General features: G+C 29.1%; 2 protein-coding genes across 2 annotated transcripts in view; one reads left to right on the top strand and one right to left on the bottom strand.

Moving 5' to 3' along the window:
* LOC125829951 (G-type lectin S-receptor-like serine/threonine-protein kinase At4g27290) overlaps positions 1-21,897 on the top strand; it is a 320,066-nt gene that overhangs the window by 142,162 nt on the left and 156,007 nt on the right. The window lies entirely within an intron of this gene.
* Positions 9,450-13,151, bottom strand: LOC125829956 (AP2-like ethylene-responsive transcription factor ANT). The gene is made up of 10 exons (XM_049509184.1): positions 12,768-13,151; positions 12,301-12,691; positions 11,611-12,211; positions 11,310-11,392; positions 11,121-11,129; positions 10,942-11,030; positions 10,774-10,847; positions 10,624-10,674; positions 10,439-10,515; positions 9,450-10,141 (listed from the first exon to the last, which is right to left on the bottom strand). Exons 2-10 carry the CDS (start codon positions 12,644-12,646, stop codon positions 9,495-9,497), a joined length of 1,977 nt encoding a protein of 658 aa, XP_049365141.1. The 5' UTR covers positions 12,647-12,691; positions 12,768-13,151; the 3' UTR covers positions 9,450-9,494.

Here is a 21,897-nt window from a genome sequence, read left to right as displayed (position 1 = left end):
AGCCATGAGAATTTAGCAAACAACATAATTTTGTTGTGATTATTGTGCTTTCTGCATGGCCTTGCATGCAATTCTTGGGTGAAGATATTGAAACTTTTTGGTGATTGAGAAGCATGTACATTTATTCACATTGGTCGATAGTGTTAGAATTACAGTACCAAATTTGGATATAATTAAGGAGGGTTGAGTTACTACATTTTGTTTTCAAATCATTTGGATCTAATAATCTAATGTCTATTTACATGATACCAAATTCTACATAAATTAATTTGTAAAATTTATTTTGATCCTATTATAATCTTAAATAATTCAAAAAATTACCTCCAGTGATCGTGAAAATGAGTAGTTTTGAACTTCTGACTTACCTCATTGCCAAACCTTCAACATCGGAAATCAAAATTAGTTAAACTTTATGTTTCGTTCATGGGAAAGCGAGGTCAAATTAAAAGTCAAGACAATCCATCCTCCAAGATCATTTTTGTAAATCTTCCCTAAATTAACACAATACCATACAATCAAAAGCTACTATAGTCACGTGAATCCATAGTAATAGTCATGCAGATTTGCCTTCGAATATTCCATGTATAAACACTATGAGCTATACGTATTGGAAAACAACAAACTATATACTCGTATTTTAGTGTTGGCTAATACAATCAAGTTAATTAAAGATTATCGTTACTACCATTTATATGTAATTTCTATATTTTTTAAGCTATTAATATGAGACTTTGTTTGCGGATTTAATTACTATACTAGTAGTCATTGAAGCTTATAACCTCTTGATCATTGATATTCACTTATCGATACATTTACACAAATCCCAACCCAAGGTCCGTCCAAACGTAAGAGACTGGGCCTAGAATCGAGCACCTGAGTCCAGCCCATTATTATTTGCAATGGTTTTGGATCTTTGTAAAATTCACCAGGCCCAGCCCATTTTGGGGTAGGGGAAAAGGAAATCGTAGAGGGATTCGGATGTGAAGATTCGAACCCTCACCAACAAAGTAAAAATTTATGAAATCAATTATCTAAGCTAGTAGGATTCCCCGTGCTCCCACAAAAATTGTTTGGTTCAAACATTGTATTTGTAGTAAGAAATCTATTGAATATGTATAAGTTATTAATTTAAAACTCAATAAATTTAGATTCTCGAAAATCCAAATTCATAAACTTTAATTTCTGACTCCGCGTCTATTTGTGATGACAAAAGCAAGGACAGAAAAAGAGATTTGCAACTAGATTTGGGGATGTGGACATGTCGGATTTTTCAGATCAGTACGGCCCAATTAACGTCATTTGTCTCCTCTACTGTTCAATCCTTTTCCTTTAATAATTTCCCTCTTTTTTTTGTTGCTCATAAATAAGAGATGAGGATTTAATTTATCAGAGGCGGAGCTAGGTGAAGTTCATGAGTTCGGACGAATCCATTAGCTTTTTCATAGACCTTATATTTGTATTAGAAAATTAAATAAATTTATGTATATTAACTTGTGAACCTCTAAACAAATTAATTTAGACCCTCCAAACTTCTAAGCTTGGGGTCCGCCTCATTTCGTAGTACTTATATACTTATAAAATAAAGAAAAAAATTATTACAAAAAATAAGTGTCCTTTGATGTTATTGCATGTTAATTTCTATGTTTTAATTTAATTTTTTATGTGGTACAATTGAAATTTTGAGAATCAATATATATTTTTTGATATTTCAAATTATCAGATATTATTATTTATATGTACTTTTCACAAAATCAAAATTTAAAATTGAATCTCTAAATTTTAAATGTGCCACTTCAATAAAGATGGAAGAGTACTATTTTCCAATGTACTAATCTACCCATACATGATAATGCTACAACTCTTCATGTTTACTAAAAATTTCAAAAGAGTAGTATCCCCCCACCCCCACCCAATGATTATTTTCTTGATTATTATTAAATTTTTGGCATAATTAATATTTTAAAAGAAAAAATAAATGCGGCACAAAACAAATTGATCTTATCATAGGTCTGAAACAACGTGAGGGTAATTCCTCACAGATATTATTTTGTTACATGGCTGTAACGAAATAAGGAGTACGATTAGTGTATGGTACCCCGCAAAAATCAAAATGGTACTATATTACAAATTAATTACTATGCAGAGGTAGTGTACCATGAGTCTGCAAAAATATCATATAAATGGTGCTTTTTTCTTTTTTGTCACAAAGATACCAATTACCTAATGTTTGAATTTAGCTACCCATACTCAGACAATTTGCATTGGGAATGCACCTTTAGTGGACCTTTAATTTATGTGGGAAAAAAAACTATTTTTGATCGTTTATTTATCTACGTTTTTTTTTTGCTGAAAATATCTATAGTTTACTACTACTAATTTTAAGATTTATGGTTAAGTATTTGGTAGATGTTATTACATATTATACTAGGGGGTGTTTGGTATGGTCCAACAGAAAGAATTTTATTTTTTGATTTTCTCATATTTGATAGGTCAAATTTTTCAAAATATTTTCTCCAGCAAAATTAAGTTATTTTAAAAAAATTGACTTTCTTAATAAAAGTAGGAAAAACAGTTTTACAAATAATATTCAACATTGATTGTATTGTCCTTACCATCCAACTCATTTTATCTCTATCATTGTCCTCATAACCCACACCCCCTCCCCACCCACTCACAATCCAATCCCTTGTCTAAATTATATATAAATAAATTTAAAATAATATTTTTTATATACACATTAAACATAAAAAATAAAAAATAAAAAATAGATGCACTTATTTTTTAAGAAAAAACATTTCCGTTCGTACCAAACACACCCTGTAGTGGACAATGGACCAATAAAAACATGTACTCATTGAGTCATTATTGTTGCTTGATAACTCTGCCTTATTTTTCAGTGGGTAGTAAATAGGTTATTTAATTTGTTCGTTTTCGTTGCGCTATGCTATTTGTCTAATGTTGAGAACAATTACCTCAGTCCTTTAAGATTCGAATCAAGTCAAAAATTTTATTAAGGATGTTTAACATTTAGTATATACATATGAAAATTACTTTTTATTTTATATATTGCATATTTGCATATAATATTTTTATATAATAGTATATAAATTTTGATAATGATGCATGTTCGACTTGCTATTATCTATATGCCACTACATGTGTCTACGTCGTGACTGCGAAAAGCCTAAATGTAAAGGCAAATTTAGAGTATCATTTACGGGCTTTCAGTAGATTTTATAGAAATTATATTGATAATGGATAGATCTTGAATTTCTAACTTCCATTTGCATTATAATGTAAACATGTAAAACTTGAAGGTACGCCCATGAAGCAAGCTGGATAAAAATTTCAAACCATCCCCCTCTAAGGTTATATTTATAAATCACTCGTTTATGCGCACATTATATACAATAATAATAACAAAATAACTAGTATAGCTCAAAAGTGAAGTCTAGAGAAAGTAATTTGTACACAGTTTTAATGTCCTTATATTTATTTTTAGATGTTTTTGACTTTTAAGTAGGAAGTATTTAGAAAAGTTATAAAATGCTTTTAAGCACCCATTTTTAGGCCAAAAAAGTTTTAAAATAAGTCAAAAATTAAAAGTAGAATATCATCTACTTATGACTTATAAGTTACTTTTATACGCCCACCCGAAAATTCCCTTATACATATTTAAATATATATTTGACCATAAAATTAGTTACCTATTATAGTAAGCTAACTTAAGATTGTTACAAAATTCATAAATTTTAAATTTTGAATTTACGAAAACACATCATTATGTAAATAATTAGCATTGATCACACAAGGAGGGGGGGACCTGAGTACTGGTGAAAAAAATTGAAGAAACTGATCTAACACTGTGCATTCATAAATGGTGAATTGGAGAATAAGGGGTTCATATTTACGGCCTTTTGTTTTGGAGACAGGACATACCTCCCCAATTGTAGCTATCTCTTTACTTCTCACTCTTTAATGATCATTTTTCTTCTATCTTTCCCTTTGTCTAAAGTACTCACAATCAGTGGCGGAGTCAAAAATTTTATTAAGAGTGTCCAAAAAAATGGTGTGTGATTGTCAAAATAAAACAAAAAAATATTATATTATTTGGAGTTTGAACCTGAAACTCCTTCATTCAAATGGACATCTATTTCCACTGCACCAAAGACATAACTTTTGTCAAGAGTGACTAGCTTTAACTATATATCTTTTAAATTAGATTTTGACATGTATATATATACAACGTAATTTTTCGACGCCACTGCTCACAATTACTCTTTTCACCATCGTGTGCCTATAAGTATAAATCTAACTATTTTTTTGGTTCTCCGCCTAGTGTTTGATACTTATTTTGAAGTTTGATTTATGTAAATTCAGTTTCATTTTTGAAAATTAGAAAGAGCGTTATAATGCACTTAGTTGTAAATGAATAACATCGATCTAGTAAAGTTACCTTAGTGAGATGTTACGCGTGATCAGTTGAGCTAATTAAGGGTGTGGTTGGAAATTATAAGAAGTTTAATAATTCACTTAGTGGTGAAAATCGATCTAGTAAAATTATCTTAGTGAGGTGCTAAACATGAGTAGAGTTAATTGAGAAGGGTATGCATGGTTAGCATTGACATCCTCTTGCATATAGGTTGGCTTCCACCTAATCTTTTAATTTTTAAATTCGATCTCTAAAACTTTGATTATAAATGAACGAATATTTACAAGTTTCTATTTTGTCTCTTATACTTTCATTTATATTTCTCCATAAAAGTCTCACTAATTAGTACTCCACTAGTTGGAACACTAATAAATGATCTTTTGTTTATGTGAACGACAAAAAAAAAATTAAACTAATTTTGTTTGCCAAATCATATATTGAACTGGGGGACAGTAGCGATGGAATTTTAGGGTCCAATTGAATATAATATTTTCGTTGTGAAATACATATATATTCATATCTTCAAAAGTACGGTGAGTTGATTTGTGTTAACCATGTATATACTAAAAAGCCATGTCCAACCATGTATATACAATTTCTTTATTAAATCGTGAATTACTAAATTCAGAAAATATTAATTTGTTTATTGAGTCATTATTTAGGTTGCAATGGATGAAGTTGCTCCTTTTTAATTAGCGGTCTCGATTTCGAGTTCTGACTATGAAAAAAAAAATCTTTAATAGGAAACGCTTCCCTTAAATAGACCTTGTGCGGAGGCGCAAATTTGAATTATAGTCAAACTCTAATGTGAACCTTCCCAAACCACTTCTAAAATTATTCTGAATTTATAATTACTATACAAAATATAGAATAAATTTTATTTTCTACTCCAACTTTATTCTATTCTACCAATAAAAAGGGACTAGAAAAGTACCTGAACCATAGATTTACATTTGTTTTTTTCACCTAGGGTTTAACTTTTAACCTAGCCAAAAAGCAATCTAGTAAACTTACCAATAATGTAAAAGCCTTCTTAGTTTGGCATAGAAACAATAATGTCACACATCCAAATTTAAGAGTTTTTGTTCTGCCAATTTTCACGTGGAAATGGGGACTTACGTACTACCAAATAAATAAAATAAAGAGGGACCATTTTTTTTTTCTTGCAACAAAATTCAACAATATATTTACATAATATTATTTTTTTTAAAATAAAAAAACAGTTTCATGGTAGGAAACAAGGCCCCTCTAGAGGGAACATTATATATATATTATATATTTTAGCCTCATCATATCATAGTCCTTTTCTGAATATCTACTTAGTGTTATTAACTCTTCGAAAACGAATCAACATATTTTGTATAGTAGAATTGTCCCATGCTTTACCAGCTGCCATATTGTACGGTTTCGTTTTTTTCTTTGTTTTTTCTTATGATTTTTTTTTTTAAAATAAAATATTTTGAAAGAAAATCTTCTTAAATCTTTGAGCATGTATAAGATATGGTTGTAAAGTTATGTATAATAATAAATTACTACTACTGGACTTTCACTTGCTTTATTCAGTTTTACGTGGTCCTCAAATGAAATAAATTGATTTTGTGGTCCGCTTTGCCGCATACATTTTTGTTTATGGACTAATGTTTGAGTTTTGAATAATTTTGGATGTAAGGTCATTTTCTTGTACTATATATCCATTAATTAATTTATCTTACCCTTATAATTTGTTTAACTTTATTTTCAAAAATTGGATAGAAGACCAGTTTATGGCAATCTGAATTAAATCTATAGGATTTAACTTATAAAAAATTGGATAGAAGTACAATTTCTGGTAATCCCAATTAAAACTATAGGATTTAAATTATATATACTAATAAATGATTTTTTTACACTTTGCACCCAAAGGCTCAAATCGCTGTAGAGATAAAAATATTATGTGGTTTTTTTTTCCATTTGGTATAGGTTTAGTGGATAGAGTTATCTGATACTTATTGTTGGTAAGAGATGATAGATATCTGTGAAATTAATTGAAGTGTTAAAGTGATGCGGACATTAACAATTATTTAAAAGAAAAAGACATATTATAGCTTGACTTTTTTATGTTGCCAAATCTCACACTTAATGAATTTGTTTTATGTATATTACTTTACGTGACCTCTTTGTGAAATAATAATTTTACATTGTCAGCCTAAACAAAAATAACCATCTAGTATTTATATATATTAAAAACATATATTGAAATTGGCTTGTCGATAATGTTTCTTACAAAATTTCATTAAAAAAGTTATATATTTTTATCGATCTCTCATCAGATAAAAGTACTACACTAATTTAAATGTTTTTTGAATTATAAAACAAAATTACGTGACTTTCTAAGGATATTATTGTAGTAACTTTTGAAGTAAACATTGCATGGAGGGAAAAAATAGTTGATTAGCTGATTAACCGCTGTCTTACATAATACACAGTGATAGTGGTTTAGCTTTAATTAATTATACTACATAGCTGTCCACAACCGATTAAGTAATCATTGTTTTTGACTATAAACCAAAAGGTGACAAACTTCAAATCACATTATTTTTAGTATATTAGCTTTTGGTTATTATATATAGAATTTAGAAGTATCCAAATTTACTTTCCCATTTTTTCCACAAAAAAATTCAATCCTTTTGACCATTACAATGACCTTTCAACAAGAAAATTAATCAATTATACATATTCCCTCCTTATTATATGCCTTTTTTTATTCATTGACCATTCAATTATTATGTACTCTCTTCATATTTTCCTCTTCACCCACTTCTATATCTTTTTTTCCATTTTTAATTTTGGATGGATTTTAAATATAAATAAACTATATAGTTTATGGAAGTAGTTTAATATAACCTATTCTTTCATAGATTTAAATTAGTTACAAATAAATGTTTCTTAATAATTAAAATTTAAGTATTATCTAAAAAGGACAATCTGATGCATGAAGTATCACACGACAGATTCGGTTCAAAGAAAAGTTACACCCTCCTTCAAATGATGTAATATAATATAGATAGTATGTTGCTCCTTACATAATCGATGCCTAATTTCACGACTCGATCTTATAACCTATAGATAATAGGGAGATAACCTCATTGTTGCTTCAAGATTTTGCTCAAATGACCTTTAAAACAAATATTTTCCTTCTGTTTAAATTTGTTTTTGTTACTTTCCTTTTTAATTTGCTTTTAAAACTTCTCCCTTATAGGAAAATCTTTATTTTATTATTCATTATCTTGACATATACGGTATATCTTTAGTTTAAGATTACAAGATTCACAAGTCTTGTTTATTTTTTAAAATTTTCTATCAAATAAATTGAAACATAGAGAGTAGTATATATTAAGTTTCTTACTGTATAAACCACAAAGTGTTGATTTATAAATTAGTTCTTGTAGGCACTTAATTAATACCCTACTTAAAAAGTTTATGCGCAATTATGGCCAGCTAATGAAGTTATTGATAAGGATAGAACAATAACATCATGATTATGAAGATCAGTACACTATACCCACCTTGTCAATTCTCATTTCATTTTGGGTCCACTCTTTAACTTTTGGACCATTTTTGTACTCTCCATGCAGTATCTAACATTGTCCTAATTTTGAAACATATAGTATCACATTAATTACTCAAACATGCACTTACTATGAATCAACTAACCATTAATTCCCTCTTTTAACTCATAATTAATGATGAAATCAATGATGTTCATCAAATTTACATTAGTTTTAATATACCATCTGTTTCTATTTATGTGTCACTATTTTAGATTTTCTAATAAAAAATAGACAAGTAAGTAGTAATAAAGGGAGCATCATTAAAAAATCACTTATTTCTTTAAAACATGTAATTAAGGGTAAATTAGTAATTAGTAAAACACACTTCAATTGTAGAAATGAGTATGTAGCGTGTCAAAGCTAAAAACACTACTTGTTTGGAAACGAATGAAATTTTAAACAAGAAGCAAAAATTAACTTTATTTGGTACATATTCCTGCTTTCATGGCATCATTTCCTCTTTGTCTCTAATAATACAAAATTTACTAATATTACTCAAACTTTCTCAATGGTAATTTTTGCTCAAAAAGGCACATTCACACGTGTGAGAAAAAATAATTAACAAAGATCAATTATTAAAAAATCAATAGGTTTAATTAGTGCCACATCAACTCATCAAGACATGAATTTGCTTTTAGGTACCACACTATGAAAAAGCTAAAGTGATTTTTTTTTTAAACTAAGCTATATGGCTCATATAAAAGGAGACAAAGTTGTAACTAATTATGACTTATAAATCCTTAAAATAAAAAAATTCAATCCAAGAATCTCCCTCTTTCCAACACTTTCTGAAATATGAGAGGGAATGTTTGTTGCCTTTAGCTCAAAAAGAATAAAAAGAAAAAGATATAGGAATGATGGTGTTATCAATATGAGAATGCCATAATTTGGTCAAAGGATATACCTTTTCTTTATTCTTTTGCATTTGTATTATTGTGAAAACAAACATTGAGTAATTAGTTTTTTGTACTTGATCAAAGAATCCACAAAGGAAAGATAAAAGTAGATTCAATAATAAAATGGGGTCATCTTGAATTATCTCATTTTACTACTTTAAATTTCACCATGAGATTAGACCTTCCTTAACAACATAAAACTTAATAGTGATGGACTAATAAGTACAACTCGTATTAGAGAAAACGAAGTTACTCATATTAGTTGAACGTCAATGCAGGTACAAAACTAAACTAAGAGTAACACGTACTACTAATTACCTTCATTTTTTTGAGTTTGAAAAAGTTTCCATAGACAGGTAACTTGGCCCCTCCACCTAGTCTGTCCATTAGTACCCTAAAGTCATCCACTTACATTCAAAATTAGGAAAAAAATATATAAAAATACTAGCTAAAATCCGACAACTTCCTTTGTTTTCTTTTTCCTTTTTTCAACCAACCACTACCAATTTCTTTTTCTTGTTCATACAAAAAAAAAAGAAACACAAGTTACAACATGTAACCAAAAAAAGCAATTTTTCATGCATCATTCAAAGCTGCAAAGACTGGTAGGTGAGCCATGGAGACTGGAATAGGCCTTAATTGAGCTGAGGGAATACAAGCATTGACACTAGTTGCCGTTGGGACGGCGAATTTTGTAGGCTTAGCAAAGACTAATGAGGCAGCAGTAGCACTTTTATCAGGACTTGGTTCTCTTGAACTACCAAGACTAGTTACCAAAGATGAAGCATTTGAAAAGTGGTTACCAATCTTGTTTTGTTCATGATCAAGAATTGTGGCATGATGGTTATTTGAATTAGTCATCGAATCAATGCCAATCAAATCTTGTAATGCCATGGAGAATGATGTAGGGTTGCGATAATTCAATCCTAATGAAGGATTAGATGTTTGATATAACACCATTTTCCAATCTGTGATATTCCCATTGTTGTTGTTGTCAACACATTCCTCATTCTTGTGACCACCAACACCTTCTATGTTATTGTTGTTGTATTCAATTGGCTCTCTTTCTTTAGTTCTCCTAGCTAATTCACCAGCAGGCAGAGTATTACTAGCCATGATCTTTTCAACGTCGTATCGCGATATGTCAAAGTTTGTCACAGCATTTACACCCCTGAATTTGATTGCAGCAACATCATAAGCCTCTGCTGCTTCTTCTTGTGTGCCTATGAACATCAAAATTGACAGTTTTAGTGAACCATACAAATTGATGATAAAGAACTTTTCTTTCTCTTTATTATGTGATCACAAGGAAGAAAACAGCTTTTGGAAAAGTTTTTCAGTCCCACCCAGTATATAGTCAGCCTTTGACAAGCATTACTAGTAGTGGCTAAAAAAGATACTATATGGTACCAAAAAGAAAAGACACTCTTATTACTACTAGTTATTTATAATGAAATTATATAAATAATACTAAAAGTTTAAAAGACTAAATCAATGTAAAAGAGTTTGCAAGAATTTACTAAAAGTGCCAAGATAAAGATCTTTGTTCCCAGCAACTCTTCCAATTCTAGCTTGCCATCTTCCATGTTGATGGTGCCTGTTATAAAAGAATGATTAGTACTAACGCACAAGGTAGGGATAAGTTTTGCGTACACTGAATATGTTGTTTAAGACAATATTTATTCATATGAAATTTGAAGTATACCTTGTCACTCCTCTGTAAATAGAAGCACCTCTTGAGAATCCACTACTTTTCCTGTATAATGACAATGACAAGAAGACAAAAGTATTCAACACAAACTAATAATAAAAACACAAGAATATAAGACTAATTATGAGTAATAACAAAACTCACCTTCTTAAATGTGCAACATATTCTTGCCTGGTCATATTCTTCATGTCATCAAGCTCTTTCTGATAATTTTCCAACTATAAAAAGGAGCAAAGAAAATGGTTGTTTCTGTTAGTTAAAGGCATTAGATATTGTAGTAACAAGAATTGAGTACTAATTAACAAAACTTACTGGGAAATTGATGTGAGTTGAAGGACCCCAATATTTTAGTGCAGCTTGATCATATGCTCTTGCAGCTTTTTCTTCCATATCATAGCCACCTATATTCCACATTATTTTTTTAGTTTAGTGCTAAGTGAAGAGTATAAAAGCATGTTTCTTGAAATTTTGATGTTGACAATGTTACTTACCAAGATAAACTGAAATAAGGTGGAGTTGATTAGATTAGCATATCCCCACAACAAGCAGATACATGACAAAAATTCATAAATTTAGTCAGACTATGAACAGAATGGGGCCATAAGAATAGGCAGTCAAAGAGCAAAATATAACCAAACAAATTAGTGTTGATTGATTAAAAGATTCATATATTAGCTAACCTTGTCTCCCTTTCCTGGTCTGCCCTTCCTTCTTGCAACTATTATCCCATAAATGTGCCTCATACCTACCTGTCCACCTATGTCTGGTTGAAATCATATTAACACAATGTCATTTGAAAAACTTACAGTAAAGTAAATATAAAGATCAAGAAATCAAGAAAAAGGCAAGTCTTTCCAATTGGAAGCAACCAATATTCACATTTGAATAACAAGAAAATGACAAACACCTTGTATACCCCTCAAAAACATGAGAAATAGTAAACCCCACAAACCAAAATATTAAAATAAATGGAGTACTGACCTAGTGACACCTCTATACTGAGAAGTTCTCTGACCAAATGTGTCAATGGATTTCCTGTGGACAGGTTGTTTTTGAGCAACTTTACCAGAAGCCCTCTTCTTTGATTCTACAGCTACACATTCCAGTCCAGTAGGAGAAATTTGTCTTGGAGTGACACAGCTGGACTGAGAACCAGGATTCATAGACAAGCTTAAAGACTGCAAATCATTACAACCAGAAGTACCACCAGCAGCAGCTGCTGCAGCAGCAGCAGCAGCAACCATGCTGCAGGTGGCATTTATGTGTTGGTCAATAGCATGTTGTTCAGCATAGTGTCCCCAACTTTTCAGCTCATTTCCAGTCATTTGAGCATCACAGTTTGAAATTTGAGTTGGTTTTGTTTCTTCCAATAGTGATTCTTGGTGATACATGCCATGACAATGCATGGGAGAATAGTAAGGATGATGACTATGAACTTGAATCTCTTCTTCATTTTGATGATAATACAAACTATCTAAGCTTAAAGCCATAGCCTCCCTATCATGACTTCCATATTGACTATTCCCCATACTTGCACCACCTAAAAAGTCCTCAAGCTTAGGTGAAGAACTTTGCACCATAGCTTTAAAAAACAAAGATTAGTCAAAGGGGTTACTAGAAAAATGAAAAAGATAAAAACTTTATAAACAAATTAAGTTAACTTCAACTAACCATCAGCATGAGATCTTGATAGAGCTTCCATTATGCAAAGAGAACCATCAGATTTTAAAGGCATCACAGATAAGGAAGAATGAAAAGGGTTATTTTCATAACAGAGAGCAGAGGTTGTTGATACATTCAATGGAGGAGGAGGAGAAGATGATGAAAGATAGAAACTTTGAGCAAATTGATGTAGATGTTGAGTTTCAGAAGAATTAGTAACCTCCATTTTCATGTGGGGTGAGAGAGAAAAACCCAACCAGTTACTATTAGCAGCTGCACTGTTATGATTATTATTATTACTACTACTATTATTGTTGTTACTTCTGCTATCATCATTCATAGACTTCATCTTCATTCAGTTGTTGAGGTTCTTGCAAGTTGCAAAAAGTTCTCTTCTTTTCTGTAGTTCAAGACAGTTCACAATCATTGAGAGAACTAAGAATAATCATTTCAAAACAAGAAAGGGTTTTTTTTACCTTTAAAATTTCAAGATTCACATCAACAACTTAAGAACCCCAAGAAAATATTTATGCTCAATCACACAAGCAAAAAAGAAAAAGAAATCTTCACTTCACTTCAATCTAGGTGAAGAAAAAAGCCCAAATCTCTCTTTTTTGAAGTTTCTCATTCGCCTTAATCTTAAAAAAGGAACAAAAACTGGACCTTTTAAACTAAACAAAGAGAATGAGTTTCAGCAAGCAATGTTGGATAGCACCCCAGCATTCCAAATAGCCATAGGGATCTGTGTAAAATAGATATTCTATCTCACTACACATATACTATATGCTCTTTTTTTTCAAAAAAAATTAATCTTTTTTTTCTTAAAGAAGCTTAGATATACCCAAGACAAAAGAAAGAGGAAAAAAATGCCCAAATGCCCAACTCCCTAAGTTGTAAGTATGTTTTTTCTCAAACTTAATGGAAACACCAAGTATTTATTTAAACCATAAATGAAGAAAATAACATGAGCAAAGGTTATATTTGGCTTTTTGTTTATTTTTATTCTAGTAAAAGGCAAGATTAAAGAATGGAGTAGAAGTGGAGGGGGGCGGGGTTGAGGGACACTTCAATCTAGTGGGAAATAAAGAACCAATGGGGTTGTAGAGTGGACAGAGATAAAATATCAGTAATCAAAAGAAAAAAAAATTGTACAGAAAATTTAAGGGAAAATTTTTTTTAAAAAAGGAAGAAAAAGAAAATGTTAAACAGTAGGAGTAGTAGCATAAGGCAGAGAGGGTTTTTGGATAGATTTGATATGAGGGGGGCAAAGGGCAGGACATCCTGCCCATCCAGTCACTTCATACAGTACAACACCTTTCTCCCCCCCACCCCTCACAACCCACCCACCACCCCATCACCTACATTCATTCTGCAATTTATTTATTTTCAGATCAAAGATGCTAACCATTTTCAAAAACTCAACTTCCCTCCTTATTTTTGAGCGTTTGGACATAGAAAATGTAAGATTTGGAGAAAAATAGTGTAGTAGTAATATTTGTTTTCAAGTTGGAAATGATAGTTATATGTAGATGTTATGTTTGAATATGAATACGAGGTATTCTTAATTGATTAGTTGATTGACTATCTGAACTGTCACTTTATTATAATTCTCAACCCCCACTTTTAAAAAATCAAAAAAAAAAAAAAAACAAAGAATAGAAATTGAAATTATTTTTAAGTGAAAAATTGTGAATTTCATTTTACATTCTTTGATTTTGTAAAGAATTATAACAATTCTACATTCCCAAAAAAAATCCAAAAAAGTGAAAATTATTCGAAGCCGAGAAGCCCCTTATATAGTTATATTTTGTCGTTTCTTTCCTACTTGCGAGTTTGTTTTAGGATAATAGATTCAATTAATTTAAGTTTGTATTACGTAAAATTCATTAAAATTAATAAGTGTTTTATAAACGAAAATTGAATTCTAATCTGAAATATGTGGTTAAAGATAGAATGACCATATTCATTCTACCGTACCTTTGATGGCATTACAAGTCATGTAAACTAACTTATTAAAACCATTAATCCAATATATCTTGTATAATCTGATATAATATTTGATTGACAGGATAAGAAATAATAGTAATAGTTACATAAATAATGTAGGGCAGTATTTAGTTGATAGGATTAAATAATTCTTTGTATTCTCTAATGTTATCATATTATGTGTTTGTGCTAAATAGCTATCTAATGGCACTATACATATTTTATCACCATATCATTTTACTTATTTTTGCTTTAATACACTTTTTAGCAGTATCACTTAAAAAATATCTATATATCGACATTTATTCTGGTAGATTTATTATTGGAAGGTTATGAATTCAATAACGACCTTCAGTTCATACATAAATTCTGAGCAACAATTACTTAATTGTCAATACTAGATACTTGTCTATAGGAACTTTTCTTTATTAATTATTTTTATTTTATTTTGTTTGTGAATAATATAAATAACAGTATTAGTATTAATAATTATTTAAAAAAAAAAAAAGAGAATGTTACCGACATTATAAAGGAAATAACAAAAGAATAGGATATATATATATTATTAGCATTTAAGACTTATAACAACCTTATGCCAAAAACATTCTGGTATAATTCAGGAATACAATATTGGATTTTTCTTTCTTCCCCCACTGTCATAAAATTAAAGTATTCCACTGCTCTTTTTTCGTGTGAAATCTCATTATTCACACGTATGAATAATCAGTACAACAAAAAAATAGCATGCTCAAAATTTAACTTTATCATTAGCATCAACCATTTTATTGACTAACATACTTACCAGTTAAAAGAGCTTAATTAGACAATTTTTCGAAATAACTTATTGTGACAGTGTGACTTAAGATAAAATAATCTCTAAGAAAAAAATACTACCATTTCAATTTATTATAAAAATCTCTTTTTCTTCCCCCCTCCCTTAACATTCGGATATCTCATCACTTCACCTCTACTCTATTAAATTATAATTTTATTTGTGTATAATGTATCTAATACAAATGTTATTGTTGATACATTACCTCAATTATTTAAAACATAAATCAGTATGAATCTGGTTTATAGTTATGTATCTGATATATAACTTATGTATCGTTTGCTCTGTACTGTATCCATAAATTCTAAAAAAATGGGGATTATGATAATTTGGAAAACTTTCCGAATATGATATGATTAGCAACTAAATTGTTGAGGTTTCTATATGGTATACTAATTTAAAATGTGTTTATAATAAGAATCTTTTTATACTATCTTTTTATTTTCTTTCTAATTTTTTCTATGTTTTCCTTTAGCATATGTAAGGCATGCTTTACCAGATTACGTGAAGTTTTTTGTTATTAGTATTTTATTTTATTTATTTTGCCTTTGATTTATAATCGTTGCTTTTTCTAAGAAAAAACATAAGTGCTTAGTCAACACCTGCTGCCAGACATAAAGTAGAAGTGGGTCTAAATTTTCTTGAAATATTCCAAGAATGATTAGTAAAGGCCCCCCCTCAAAAAGAAATTAATTTCTTTGCTTTTTCTCTAATAGTTTATTTATTAAACTCACAATCTATTAATTTATATATAATCAAGTCATTTATATTAGAAATTTGCTGTTGTTCCACATGTTAATCAAAGACGAAAGTCTTCTTTTGGATATAAATCACTGCAGAATGTTTTTTCCACTTTAAAAAAGCTAAGATTAATACACCATCTTTAATTATTCTTTATTGTTTGTGTGCTGTCCTTTTGTTTCATTTATTTTTATTCACGGGATCTAATCAATAGTTTACAATTTTGTTTTTTTCTCTCTTCTTTCCAACAGAAACGAAACAATTATTATTAAAGAAAAAATTAATTGTTTTATAATGTTATCACCTTAATTATACCCTAGCTACTACATTGATTTCTCATCCTCTTTTAACATAATTTTCTCCCTTTTTTATATAGTTAAACAATAGTTTACCAAGTACATGACATGACATGAGTGTAATTAGTGTCATTAACCTATTTAATTATCGATCAAGGGTGTGACCTAGTACTTAGTAGCTAATAAAATAGTTGAAAATTCTGAAGTCGCTATCGTTGATGAATAGAGTAACATGATATGTAATGTGTACCTACGAATGATAAATGAAGTCGATTTATGCAAATGTTTGTTTTTAATTAGGTCATCATTTAAATATTTCCCCTCTTACTTTGAAGTTGTACAAATATATATAACCTTTGCAAACATTATCATTCCGTGCAACGTCAGTTTCGAGTCTAGTAATTATTCATGAATTTATTAATCTTACAAGTAAAATATCATATTATCATTTAATGTCGAAATAACTTACAAAATCTTAAACCATAATCTAACGTTTTATCATAAATTTCCAGTTTACTCAAAATAATCGTTAAACCATCATCTAAGATATCCATAAAATGTAAGATAAATTATTTTTTTAAAAAGAAAAAGATATTTACTAAATAATTATTTTAAAACGCGAAAATTTCACGATAAATGAATCTCTCTATCGAGAAGAATTCGAAGGAGGATATAAACGAGAAACTTAATAACCGAACTTGCTTAGTTACTAAGTATGTTGTTAAGCTATATGCACGATCACTTCAAAAATGTTATAATTGTGTGGTAATAAAACTAGAAGAAATTATATACTTTTAGTGGTCGTGGGTAATTATGAGTTAAAAAAAGAAAGATATAAGTGGTTGGGCGTAGGAGCACTTATTATTTTAACTTTATGAAAATTAAGAACAAGTAGTAATGGAGGATGTTTTCTTTATAGTGATGAAAGTGGTAGAAATTATATTTGCATGCTAAAAATTGCATGTATATAGGTCTTCGTGGAGACAGATTTTCCAAATGTAAATCATTTGGTTTGAATCTTATAAAGAGAAAAAATAAAATGATGAGTGAAGATTTTTTATTTTTTTTTAAATTTTTTTTTGGGGAGGGAAGTACTAAGATTGAAGGGATTTGTGCGTGTGGATTCATTTGTTTGATTATATGGTAATGATGAGTCATTCCACCATACAACAGTAATAGATTTTCCCTGCCATGAAATCATTATTAGTGTGGTCTTTTCTATCTTTTTTATTTTATCATTTCATAATCGAAATATAGATTAATTTGAATTTACGCTAAATAGATATTCTGCAAAGGTAAAACACTGTTCCTCATAAAATATTTGATTTTTCTGATTCGAGGCCTTTAAATGAAATAAAAAAAATCGTTTTCATCTTATCATACTTGATAGTTAGTTATCTCTCTTTTTAATGCTTGCAAGGGATCAAATCTTCCTTTGTTATTGGGTCGAGAGAAAAGGGAGATTTAGTAGGCGTTTGGCCATGCGATACCATATCACGATATGATGTCGTGAGATGGAATAAGCGTTGGACATGCGATTTTATGCTGATTCCATATCATGAGAGGTGATACCATATTCTCCAAAAACTATGATATGGAATCACCATGTGTGATTCCATATCATGATTAGAGATATTTTAATACAATAATTGATCCATGAGTTTATATTTTGTTAAAACATCCCCACATTTATATCTACTAACCATTTGTTTCATATGTAAATAAAATTTATAATCACATCATTACTTTTTAAAATTTATTATTCTCACCAATATAAAATTTATTATCACTTTAAATTTGATGAATATAAATGATAAAGTAGAATTTCATTTGGTGAATATAAATGAGAACGAAGGGAGTAATACTTTTTTGATTTTTCATAATAAAAAAAAAGGTCTTAATCTTATGACTAAGCATAATATTGATAAAAGACAATTTTCATTGGCGGTGCCGCACTTTTTTAATCTTAGTATTTGCAAAATGTTCGTTCACATAACTGAAGGATATCAAGTCCAATTGATTGAGGACTTGGGAAAATTTGATCAATTAGTTATTAATATTTAGTCAAGTGGACTAGTTATAATTTTTTTGATTAAATTTTATTAGAAGTGTTTTTGACTCAAACTTGTGGTAACTTTTTAAAATTTCGTTATTCAATAATATTTAACTATTGATTTTTCTTGTAAATAGTTAGAAGTTAGTGATGTTTGTTAATTTTTATCTTAGTGCATTTATCTTCTAAGTTAATATTTACTCACTAATGTATGTTTTTTTTCTACTTTATAGGTTATTTGTAAGAGTAGTTGAGATATATGAGCATATCAAGTATAATTTATGTTCAATTTTTTTAATTAAATTAAAGTTAGATGAAACAATTATTTAACTGAAGAACAAATAACTTTGTAATAATTTATTATGCGATTTTATAATTTTTGTTTATTTGATAAGATTGAATAAACAATTAGGGCTATTTTAATAGTTTTACAACTTATGAGATTTTTATGTTTATGAGAAAATATACAACACAAAAATTTCATATCGCATGTCCAAACAAACCTTCAATTTCATCTCATAATTCCATATCATGATACCATATCGCATGACCAAACGGGCCCTTAATTTGGTTTATACCTCTTGTTGAGAATATATGGTAAATTTAGTTCCAAGAGGTGTAGGTAGGTAGATTCACTAAAAATTAGGGTAAGGGGGGTGGGGTGGGTTATTGATCAATATTCAATATTTGTATTGATTGTATCAATGATTAAAAAAAAATACTCTTCAGCAAGATTTTTTATTTTTTTTTAGGTTTGATCTCAATACCTCTAATTAAGAGATGTTTGCTAATTATAAATTTATAGATTTATTGTTTTAAGAATTATTGAGCACAAAAATAAGATTTTCTGTTAAAATTGATTTGAGACCCCCAATTTTATTAATCTGCCAAATCAACATCACCTAAGTAGTCATTAGTTTATTTTCCCCTTGCTATATGAGATTCAATTTGGTTCACCCCTCTTGTTGAGAATGACATATTTAATTTAATTCCAAGAAATTTGGAGGAAAATAATTTGACCACCTTCCCCTTCATAAGTGGATCATTAATAATCATAATATGAAAGTTCTTGTAAGATGTTAGCTGTTTCACTTATTTTTGTGGGGTCAGAATCATAAATAGCAGGCAAAATAAAAATATATGAAGGAAAAGAAATTTCGTAGAATTGAAATTAAACTTTCATCCAAGTTATGTGGAATTTATTATATTCACCACCCGAAAAAATAAGCTAATTAAACTATATGGCATAACTTAATTACACCAATGACCATGCTATAGAATTTATGTAGCTATCTTAATATAAGTCAAATCAATTTAATCGATAAATCAGATATCTTTAGTTTATCTTAATATAAGTAAAATCTAAATCAAATTTTACCTTATCAATTTTTTGAGATCATTTGCCATGAGTTTTGTTGTTCAAATGTTAGATTAGCTTCAATTCATCTTAGTCTCATAATCATTTCACCAAATTTTCTGAATTTTTTATATTCTGCTTGTAACTAGACCTTATTAGAAGCCTAGTCATTCGTGTGCAAACATTGTTAGTATTTAGTTGATACTTGACGACTTTTTTTCGTATTTTGATAATCATATAAGTCTTTCTTTCTTTGATTGTATTTCTTTTATATACTCTAAATATCTTGAATTATCAATTATTATAACTTATAGTTCTTTTAACATAGTTTTCAATTGTGTAAATCTTATTTCCGTTTTCTAAAAAAAAAAATCATGCTCAAATTCACATTCAAAAACTATATTATTTGATTCTCAAAATATAAACGGTGCCACATAAATTGAGACAACGAAAATAACATTTAAACCCTTTTTGTGATAAGTGAAGCTTGCTCAAATCAATGCACACCTCCACCGTCAATCAGTAGGTTGAAAGTTTAAATTATGAAAGTAAGTGAGAATATTGTTGATTTTTTTTCGGGATGAAATTAATTATATTTTTTCAAAAAAATAAGAACATTGTTGTCAAAATTTAAAAAAAATACAAAGTCGTAATGAAGAGATAATTATATACTATGAATCTAGTCTATATAGAAACTAGAAAGTCATAGAGCCAGCAGCTAAAAAGCCAGCTAGTTCTGTACACATAACTTTCAACACGTAAGTATAATGTATAGTTTTTTTTTCTTTCTTTTCATTCATATAGTCTATATTATATATTATAGGAGTAGTAATAATAGATAGAAGAGAAATAAATGAGGAAACGTAATCACGTGATAAGTGAAGAAAAACATAAAACATAAAATCCAAAGAAAATCTAAGGAAGATCCCAAAGTGAGTTAGTATTATTATTGGCCAGAGAAACAAAGAAGTATTTTATGGATTTATTATATGATGGATATATGTCAATTATTTTCTGCTTTTAAGGACTTTCGTCACTTCATCCAGCTGTTTTAATGTCTCTGACTTACTTCCTGTCCTTCCCATACTCTTCTGGCCCTAACACTATCGAAGATGCGGAGATCGTGGATTAGGGAAAAAATTTAGTAATTAGTTAGAGCACTGATTTCTTATTTAGATATGATGATAGTTTGGAGTATAAAAGAGATCAATAAATAAAATAGAAGAAAACTTTGTGTGGTGTGGACCGTCCATTATTGAGCTTAGAACTAATTTTTAATATGTTGTCATATTATTCGTTTTGAGCTATAACTTATACAATTGTCTTAAAAAAGTAGTATCATATTATTAAGAAACTTTCGTTTTTTTTTTTCAATTACTACTATGATCAAACTTTGATCGTACACAATAATATTCTTCCCTTCAAACCTAATTTCACATGACCGTCTTATATTAAAAAATACTTTTTAACATGACATGTTAAAAGATATTGCTCTCTCTTTAACTCCCTTTACAGGACTTTGTTCACACATTAAATCATCATAATAATATCATTTCCTATTTTGTTATGGTTTTACTTGTTTCCAAAAACAAGATTAAAGTTTACCATTAATGCACCATCATAGTATAATGAGCATTAGTCTTGAATGTCCAAAACAAGATAATTAATCCACTAGGGGAACATATAGTATAATCTAGAATTTGATCAAATTGAACAACCAAGTGGTCCAAGTGCACATAATTATAATAATAATGAAGCATGTTATTGCAAGGACAATATTTTAATATAATAAATGGAAAACCAAACAATATTGTTAGTATATCTAGTTATATCTACTATGGCTTATAGGTTTTATTAATAGTAGCCCTTTCTCTGTCTCTCAGGTCTTAAACTTTCATCTGATATGTCACCCTCTATACTGAATTGTATAGTCACAATCACCTTAGATTCTCTCTCTTATATATGTGCTGCATAAAAATCCATTAGATTTTAGTATTTGTTATTTTAAAAAATCATGAAACACACTAGATAAACATTCATTAAACGCTCGTTTGACACAATGTACAAGAATAATATTGAATAGTGCGTTAATATTGTTGATATTAGTTAGCTTGCATTGATTATTCAGAAATTATTTCTTATACCATATTTGATTTGTTGTATTAAAAATAACATGCATTGCATGTATATTTTTTTAAAATATTGTTTTAAAAAGCACCCTCCATGGATATAAATAAAAAAATCGTGAAAAAGGTTCTGAGGGGCAGCTATGGTATTATCCATGCTAACTTAGGCATTAAACTAATTACAATGCTTATATCATGGTTTTGCATGTTCTTTT

Source organism: Solanum verrucosum, unplaced genomic scaffold (genome assembly GCF_900185275.1).
Source record: "Solanum verrucosum unplaced genomic scaffold, falcon-dt-bn FXZP01000282.1, whole genome shotgun sequence".
Classification (NCBI taxonomy): domain Eukaryota; kingdom Viridiplantae; phylum Streptophyta; class Magnoliopsida; order Solanales; family Solanaceae; genus Solanum; species Solanum verrucosum.
This window is presented reverse-complemented; position numbering and strand designations above follow the sequence as displayed.